At 37.7% G+C, this 9,886-nt stretch overlaps 1 protein-coding gene across 2 annotated transcripts in view; it reads right to left on the reverse strand.

Moving 5' to 3' along the window:
- KCNH5 (potassium voltage-gated channel subfamily H member 5) overlaps positions 1-9,886 on the reverse strand; it is a 351,487-nt gene that overhangs the window by 68,023 nt on the left and 273,578 nt on the right. For both annotated transcript variants that reach the window (XM_004370933.2, XM_004370932.1), the window contains exon 9: positions 9,202-9,454. In XM_004370933.2, coding sequence (XP_004370990.1) covers positions 9,202-9,454 — 253 coding nt within the window. The remainder of the gene's footprint in view (positions 1-9,201; positions 9,455-9,886) is intronic.

Below are 9,886 nucleotides of genomic sequence, written 5' to 3' on the forward strand. Positions count from 1 at the left end.
CCTGGTGCCTCAGTGGTTAAACACTCAGCTGCTAACCAAAAGGTCGGTGGTTCAAACTCACCAGCCACTCCATGGGAGAAAGATGTGGAAGTCTGCTTCCATAAAGATTTATAGCCTTGGAAACCCTACAGAGCGGTTCTACTCTGTCCTTTAGGGCCGCTGTGAATCAGAATCGAATCAACGGCAATGGGTTTCATTGTGGTTTGCTGGCATCCTCAATGTGGAAGAAAGTAGTGGAAGATGTAATATAGAAGTGGATTAAAAAGCCTACAGTACCGAATTTCATTGAATATAACTATATGAACTGATGATAAATTTTATTTGTGTGTGTACACACGCAGTTCCCTTAATTTTGTCCACTGAGAAAACTTTTTTGTTAATTAAAGGAAACATTGATAAAGTTAGTAGAGACACTCTATTTGCTAGTAAGATTAAACCTAATAGTAGTATATTTTAAATTTTTATTTTCATATTCCTGTTAAACGAAGCATAGTTTTTATAATGTGATGGCTGAGAGCATGCATATAGAGTCAGGCAGACCCAGGTTCAAATCCTGCGCCTGCCTCTTACTAGCTGTGAGCTGGGGTAAATCACCTGACATTGCAGAGACTCAGTTTCTTTGACTGAAAGATTACTATTGTAATACTTTGTCTGCATCTCCACCATTTAAAGGGTCTATAGGTGCAGTGGTTAAGCACTTGGATGCTAATGGAAAGGTCGGCAATTCGAACCTACTCAGCATTTCCATGTGAGAAAAATGTGGTAGTCTGCGTCCATAAAGATTATAGCTTTGGAAACCCCATGGGTTTAATTAATAAGTCTTCAATAAATGCTAACTGTTGGTATCTTAAATCATACTTTCACAGGGGCCTGAACTGTAATCTTTAAAAATATACTTTAAATTTTTGACAGGAAATATTAAAATCAAAATGTTCCTATAGACTTTAAACTGTAATGAAGTATGGGGGTAATTCCTGGCTCACTTAAAAACCCACAAATATGATTTATCTTTCTTTAAGCCCCTTTTAACTCTAAAATGTTACTTGCCTAATAAAATTAATACTGATTTATAGAATCATCTATTCCAGTTGATGGTACAGTCTACGCCACTTTTAGGAGTTAAAGCTAAATCCTTCACTAGATATAATTTAGTCTTCCTACCATGATCAATGAACAGAATATAAGTTAGATCCTTTCTGAATACTGGGGGTACCTGATGGAGAACAACAAAAAAGTGATTTATTAAAGAGTTATGAGTGACCTGAAATACTTAACTTTCTTTAGTCCTTTTCACTCTTCCTGTTCCAGGTGCCCAGTTAACAGTAGGACAATGTTTGCTCAGTCCATAATAGATCTATGCTAAAGCTGGAGGCTTAGGGAAATGCATTTTACTATAAAAAAACAAACAAACCCACTGCCATAAAGTTGATTCCAACTCATAGCAACTCTATAGGACAGAGCAGAACTGTTCCATAGGGTTTCCAAGGCTGGAAATCTTTACAGAAGCAGACTGTCACATCTTTCACCCATGGAGCAGCTGGTGGATTTGAACCACTGACCTTTTGGTTAGCAGCCAAGAGCTTTAACCAATGCGCTAGCAGGGCTCTTCTATATTTTACGATAAATACAGACAAAAGAGAAAAAGAGGGTAGTCAGTATCTTAAAATAATACATAGAAGAAATGGAAATTGTGGCAACAGAACAGAACGAACATATGAGCACAAAGCATTTTTCATGGGTTCCCAGACCTAAAAAAAATATGAAAACATTTTAATGACAACATAAAGTTCTAGATAATTTGGCTCAGTGAGCACACCTTTACTGAGAACCTGTTTAAGGGGTTCTATCACAGATGACAGAGCAAAAAAATGAGCAAAACATCTCAAGTACTCACAATGGAAGGATAAACAGGCAAAGAAAATAACAGAAGGTATTAAGAACCCCGTATAGGCATGCACAATGGAAGCTCAGAAAAGAGGTACCTAACCCAAAGTAGGGCAATAATGAAAAGAAGAAAAGAGGATGAGGAAGCAAGATAACAGACAACTAAAAAAGAGAGAAAAGGCATTCTAGACAAAGTAACAGTATGTGCTATCCATAAGGCTTTAGTCATCAAAAGTGTCACTTGGATGACTAAGGTATGCTTGACCCAAGCCATAGTCTTTCCAATTATCTCATGTTTATGTAATAGCTGGACAATAAAAGAAGACAGAAGAATTGATGCATTTGAATTGTGATGTTGGAGAAGAAAATTGAATATATCATGAACTTCCAGAAGAACCAACAACTTAGTCTTAGAAGGAATAAAAGCCGGAATACTCCTTAGTAGCAAAGATGGTGAAACTTCATCTTGCTTATTTCAGACACATATCAGGAAAGACCAATTGCTAGAAAAGGATATCATGTCTGATGAAGTAGAGGGTCCGTGAAAACAAGAAAAAACCTTCAGTGAGATGGATTGACAAAAAAGCCACAGCAGACTCAAACATATCAAAGATCATTAAGATGGCACAAGGCTGGGCCATGTTTTGTTCTGTTATACGTAAGGTTGCCATGAGTTGGGGCCAACTCAACAGCAACTAACAACAACAACAATGTAGGCAAAAGCTTGACCGGAAAAGAACTGTGTGGTACTCAGGAAAATTCCTGGGATTTAATATGGCAAGAATAGGGTAGGGACTGGAAGTGGCACAAGTCAGGCTTGAAAGGAGGGTAAATATCAGGACCTAAAAGCCATGCTGGGAGTTATGTTTTATCCTCAAAGTGCTGAAAAGCCAGGGTAGTAATCCTAATGATGAGTTTATTAAGATTCTTAGTTTCTTAACGTGGCTCTAACAGAAATACCACAAGCAGGTGACTTTAACAAACAGAAATTTACGTTCTCACAGTTTAGGAGGCTAGGAGTTCAAATTCAGGGCACTAGCTCTAGGGGAAGGCTCTGTCTCTGTTGGCTCTGGAGAAAAATCCTTGCCTCAGCTTCTCTAGCTGGCATCACTTGGCTTTTCTGGGCTTGTAAACTGGTCTGCCTCTGTCCTCTTCAGATAGTGCCCGTCTTCCCCGAGCCTGCCTTCTTCTGTGCCTAATCTGCTCTTTTATATCTCAAAAGTGATTGGTTTAAGACACACCCTGCACTGATACGGCCTCATTAACGTAACAAAGAAAAGCCTGTTCCCAAATGGGATTTCATCAATAGGTATAGGGGTTAGGATTTACATCACATAGTTATACTCCCTCAAGGGTACAATACTGCCAGAATATTTTGGGGGGACACCATTCAATCCATAATAGCTATATGTTAGAAATACTCCTCTGGTGGTAATGTAACATAGAATTCAAGGTTGAAGTTCATAACAGATTGGGAGCAGGTAGGCCTTTTAGATCGCAGTCATAGTCAGAACTCAAATTTTCAGAACACTAATCATGAGACGGAGATAAAGAATAGGATGAAGAGATATCAAGTCTCAGCTGCTAAGGTTGGCGATTTGAAATCACCCAGTGGCTCTGCAGGAGAAAGGCCTAGCCATCTGCTCCCGGAAAGATTACCAACCAAAACCAAACCTGTTGCCATCAAGTTGATTCCGACTCATAGCAACCCATAGGGTTTCCAAGGAGCAGCTGGTGGATTCAAACTGTCCACCTTTTGGTTAGCAGTCAGGCTCATAACCCCTGTGCCACCAGGGATCCCCATAAAGATTACAGCCTAGAAAACCCTATGGTGCAGCTCTGCTATGTTACATGGGGTTGCTGTGAGTTGAAGTTGACTCGGTGACACCTAACAGCAACAGCTGTAATATATAGTGGGGAGAGGGCCCAAGGTTGAGTCTAAACTAACTAAGCTTATGATTGCAAAAACTCATATATTACCAAAAAACCTACAGGCTGAGGAAATCTAAAAGTGTATAATTTGACCCATAGACAGATGATTTATAATCACTGCTTGGAAAGTTTAAAACAAGACAAACATCAATTAAAAAACAAAAACAAAAAAACAGCAAACAACTGGTTTGCCAGTTTGAATTAACTACTAAGATCATCATCATAATATGTAAAGCAAACCTACGTGTTTCATAGGTTAGCATCTGAAAACAGAAATGTGGACACAAAAGAAAATAATTTTCTGGAGCTTGGGAAAAGCCCTTTAAAGGATTTAAAGTGTGAAGCATTTGACTTCTAATAGGAAGTATACAGGAAGAAATCTTAATCCACAGCATAAAAGTCACATTTTCACAGATTCTCAAAATAGCAAAATATTATTCATTTCTATTTCAGATATTTTTCTTTCTGGAATAAAAATAAGAAGCAGATTTTGAATTTTGAGAATCATAATTTATAAGCTTTCTCTGATAATGTGCAAATATTAATGAGATAGATTTTAAATAAATGATTCTAATTCAAATAAAATGTTAAGCCACATACTAAAAATTATCTTTCTTATATAATTAAGTTCATTTGTTTTTCCTTTCCTCCTCTATATCCCTCTGCCAACCCTGTAACAATCTGTAACCCTTCCATCCAAATCCTGCATACATAATTATAATTCTCCTGGGGATTTGAAGTAAAATTTAAATGATTTAGAAAGAGATGGTCCTAGATTAATAACTCCTACCCTGTGTTTCTAAAAATCAATAAACACAGAAGAGGAAAGACAAAATGTAAACCCAGCTAAACATATGTCTTAGGAGCTGGATCTATTGTTAGTGAAGAAAGACCATTTTATACTCTCTCAAGGGTACAATACTGCCAGAAATTCAAGCATGATTCAGAAAAGGATATAGAATGGAAGATACCATTACTGATGTCAGATCGATCTCGGCTGAAAGTAGAGAATACCAGAAAGATGTTTACCTGTGTTTTATTGACTATGCAAAGGCATTCGATTATGTGGATCATACCAAACTACGTATAACATTGCAAAGAATGGGAATTCCAAAACATTTCATTGTGCTCATGTAGTACCTGTACGTAGACCAAGAGGCAGTCATTTGAACAGAACAAGGGGATACTACATGGTTTAAAATTTGGAAAGGTGTGTGTCAGGGTCGTATTCTTTCACTATGTTATTCAATCTGTATGCTGAGAAAATAATCCAAGAAGCTGGACTATATGAAGAAGAATGCGACATCAGGACCGGAGGAAGACTTATTAACAACCTGTGATGTGTAGATGACAGAAACTTGCTTGCTGAAAGTGAAGAGGACTTGAAGCACATACTGATGAAGATCAGAGAGTACAGCCTTCAGTATGGATTACATCTCAATATAAAGAAAACAAAAATCCTCACAACTGGACCAATAAGCAGCATCATGATAAGTGGGGAAAATATTGAAGTTGGCAAGAACTTCATTTTACTTGGATCCACAATCAATACCGAAGGAGGCAGCAGTCAGGAAATCAAACGACATATTGCACGGGCAAATCGGCTGCAAAAGATCTCTTGAAGTGTTCAAAAGCAAAGATGTCACTTTGAGGACTAAGGTGCACCTGACCCAGGCCATGGTATTTTCAATCACCTCATATGCATGTGAAAGTTGGACAATGATTAAGGAAGACCAAAGAAGAACTGATGCATTTGAATTATGGTGTTGGTGACGAATAGTGAATTACCATGAACTACCAGAAGAATGAACAAATCTGTTTTGGAAAAAATACAGCCAGAATGCTCCTTAGAAGCGAGGACGGCGAAACTTCATCTCACATACTTTGAACATGTTATCAGAAGGGACCAGTCCCTGAAGAAGGGCAACATGCTTGTTAAAGCAGAGCGTCAGTGAAAAAGAGGAAGACCTTCAATGACATGGATTGAAACAGTGGCTGCAACAATGGGCTCAAACATAGCAATGATTGTGAGGATGACGCAGGACCAGGCAGTGTTTTGTTCTGTTGAACATAGAGTCACTGTGAGTCAGAACTGACTTGAGAGAACCTAACATCAACAACAAAAGTTACCATATAATTGCCAAGGCATTTAGAAGCTGGCTGTTTCAGCCATTCCAATAAATCTGTTCACATTAAGTAATTATAGGGTAGGAACTAAACAGTAAGAAGACATTAAAGAATAGAAAATATTACGTATGCATCGTGAACTTAATTTGGAATTCTTTGTATTTCATGAAAAGTGGGACGGTCAAAAAAGGTGGAGGTGTAAGAACTGAAAGAATTTCAAATTGGAAGAAGACATGAACTGCAATTATAGTCACAGGCCTATTTAGGAAAACATCTTGAAGCCATCTTTCAGTGTTAAAAAGGGGGTATTTGTTATCTATATTTTTTTATCTTTCCATTAATTAGTTATGCTTCAGAAGTTATTCATTAAACTCCCTAACACTTCTGACACACAAAGAACTATGTACCTACCAAGAGATTGTTCAGAGGCAAAGATCCAAAGGAATGAAACTACACCTATTTTTGGACTTAGAGATTTTAATTAATTTTAAAATGACCTCCCTTCTCCACCTTTCAACTGGCAAATGAATCAGTACAAGGGATAGCAAGACCTGCTCATTTCTGCTATAAGATCAACTTGGATAAATCCCCATTCTCCCAAGGTGTCTTCAGATATGAGGGTGGAAGGGATGCCATTCTATCTGACCCTTACAAAAGACTCAAGCCAAAAATCATTAAAACATAACAAAATACACATTTCAATGCTAAAAGCCACAACTCACAATGAAGGTATAACAATTCTGAGTATCTCTGCCCCAAATCACACAGCAACAACCTTGATAAAGCACAAACCACAGAAGACACAAATAAAACACATTAATAATAAAATATTTTAAATGCCACCATCAGTAAAAGATAGACCAAGTGGACCAAAAAAAAAAAAGTAAGGATATAGAAGACCTATCAACTTACTCAGTAAGGTAGAAATTAAGGAAATACATCACGCTTTGTATACTGATAATTTTTGCAGCTTTTTTTCTTTAAGTTTGTAATGATTTCAAAATTATGTTACCAAAAATGAGAAAAGTAGGGAAAAAAAAGCACAAGAAAAGAATGCTAGGTCTGATGCTGGCGAGTCACTACTTTCCTCCCCCTTTCCTAAAATAGTGTCAAAGTATCTTAGGTATTAAACAAAACCCCTAATTTGGTTGGCTTTTGGTTAAACTAATCTTTTTTAGAGACCCTTGGAAACAGGGAAAGACAAGTTGCCAGAGAGGTATCCATATGATTTTACTCATTAAGCAGAAAGATTAAAAGCCTCTGAACCCCAAGATTTTGGAGGAGGGCAAACTAAAAGCACACACTCAAAGAAATAAAATGTGACAGATTTATGATGAGACTGGTCCAATACCCAGGGGGCCCTGTGTTCATTTTTACTGTGTCATTGCACAAAACCAGCTACCATTTTATTTTAAAATGAAAAGAAAATGTATTTTGTCTGTTTCATGGCGCAAATGATTTCAGCTTAGCCGACCCAGCCCAGAGGCAATGAACTCAGGGCTTTCTCCCCACCTTCTTTTAGAAAAGGAGTTACCAAGGTGAAGCTGAAACGAGGAAAATGGGGCAAAGCAAATGACGATGAGTCTACAGCTGAGGGAATTTATCGTGACAGTACTCATTTTACTGGAATATATGTGAGGCTTGCTCTCCCACCCACCATCAACCGGAACATGCAGGAAAAGAAAACACACCTCTTTGGGGCTTGTGTTTTATCCTCTTCTTTAAGCAAACAAGAATGACTGTAGTGTGCATATGCTCTATTTTATCACAAAGGGTTGTTCTTGTGAAATGTACACTTTTTATAACAGATTTATATATAATCCCTTTATACTCCAGTAAATAAAGCAGAAAAGCACTAAGAAGCATTAAGCATACCCGGAGTGCTGACTCTAAAGTGCTGTATGGTTTTTCTTGCAATAAAATAAAAATAAAAATAGTTCCTAGAAGAAACAACCATAACTGTAATATTATTTATAAACAGTTAAGCAAAGTTTCACAACGATGCTGTTCAGCCATCTGCAACCCTGAACCAATTTCTGTAATTCTTACAAGTTTTACAGAAACTGTTTTCCTATGAAGGCTCATTTCTTCTCAATTCTGTCTTTTTCAAATAATTGAAAATTGAAATCAGTCCTTCATTTTTGTGCTGGATTTTGCTTTTGCTGTTTCTAAAATACATCAATCAATCTTTTACTTATGAGAATAAGTGGCGTTCAAGCTAAGGTAGGCTGACCACGGTAGCTAAAAATCCAATACTTTAAAAATTGAGTTCATTTTTCATGAGACACAAGTCCTGAAAAATGTGATCAAAATGGAGTTGCAGTTCTAACTTATTTTACTTGAGAAAAAACAAGAAATAATCCTCCTCTGACCTCATTATTGCTTCCTTTTTATATCTGTGTGGACTTCACGAACCTGCTGTAGATATCCGAGCAGAAAATGATCTAATAGGTCACTTCACAATTTTTTTTTTTTTTAACCAAGAATTACATCTTACACTGTCCCTAAACATGTAAAATGTTGTATTTTGTCACTTACATGCACTGTCACTGCCTTTCTTTTTGTTAGAATAACTATCGACAGATAGCCAAAATATCTCAATTCTGGAATGAATGTATTATTGCCAAATAATTTTCCTGGCTTCTGAACGTAGATGGATAGAACCAGATTTAAAAACATAAAGTTAATTTACTTACATGGTGATCATTCCAGTATAATGAGTCATATCCATTTACCTCTTCATCACTTTGAGCTCACTACTTAGGTCCACTATGAGGAGGGAGTAAGATGACCTACATTCAAGACCTAACTCATTTACTAACTAGCTGGGCAAGTCACTAAACTTGTCTAGGCCTCGCTTTGTTAACCTCCAAAGGACAGGGCTGAATCAGACAGGTTCTATTGCCCTTCTAACACTCCATATCGATAACCTGACAATCACTTCACACACTTTTTTCACTCTTACCAACACAGAGGTACAAGGCACCTTAGGCTATGATCAGCTCTAGTCTAAAAGATACTGGCCTACCATTTCCAAAAACATTTTAATCAAACCCTCAACCAGCCCATTAGGCTGTGACCGGTACTAATGTTCTTTGCTGAAACAGCTTTACTAGTCTTCATTAAGATTCATCATCTCATTAGTGACTCAGTTTTTAAAGTCACCAGACAAAGGAAATTTCTCATAAGGAACCGGAGAAGCACAAAATCTCTAAAACTGTTACACGTTTGCTACTACATTAGGAAAGTTCACAGTACCTAAAATAGCCACCACCTCATCATCCTGGATGACTTCCAAGGATCCCGACACCACAAAGCAGAGGGCATCCACACTTTCTCCGGCATGGTAAATGAGGTCCCCGGGAGCACAGTGAATGGTTTGGAACTCTACCGCCAAGGCGCGCAGACACCCATCGCTGGCCAATCGAAAAGCAGGATGTTCATTAAAAACCTTCCGGTTTAGATGAACACAGATATCAGCTCTCATGTCCTTGGGACAGATGGAGAGGACCTAAAGAAAGTGAGAAATGAATAAATGAGAAGGAAAGAGAAAGGGGCCATTTCAGAAAGAGCCATCCAACAAGTATTTCTTGACAATGGCTGTGTCTGCTATACACTGTCGTAGATAGGAGAAGGCAAAGTTAACAAGACACAGCTCTGTTCTCAAGTCTCTAACAATCTAGTGAGAAGGGCTGATGAGCATATGGACAATACAGCACTGTATTGTAAATGCTTGTAGAGTGGTATGGGTCTCCTATAGAAAGAGCACAGTCTTGAGGTGGTCAGGAAAAGAGTTCCAGAAAAAAGTTAATATCATTTCATCGAAGAGCCAGCTAAAATGGGGAATTAACATTCATTTTATTTGAGGCAACATTACAGACATTTTTCATAACTAAATCAAAATTCAGAATTATGGACTTTACTCCACATTGGAGGTGGATTC

The sequence above is a fragment of the Trichechus manatus genome, unplaced genomic scaffold (genome assembly GCF_000243295.1).
Source record: "Trichechus manatus latirostris isolate Lorelei unplaced genomic scaffold, TriManLat1.0 scaffold00010, whole genome shotgun sequence".
In the NCBI taxonomy this organism is placed as follows: domain Eukaryota; kingdom Metazoa; phylum Chordata; class Mammalia; order Sirenia; family Trichechidae; genus Trichechus; species Trichechus manatus.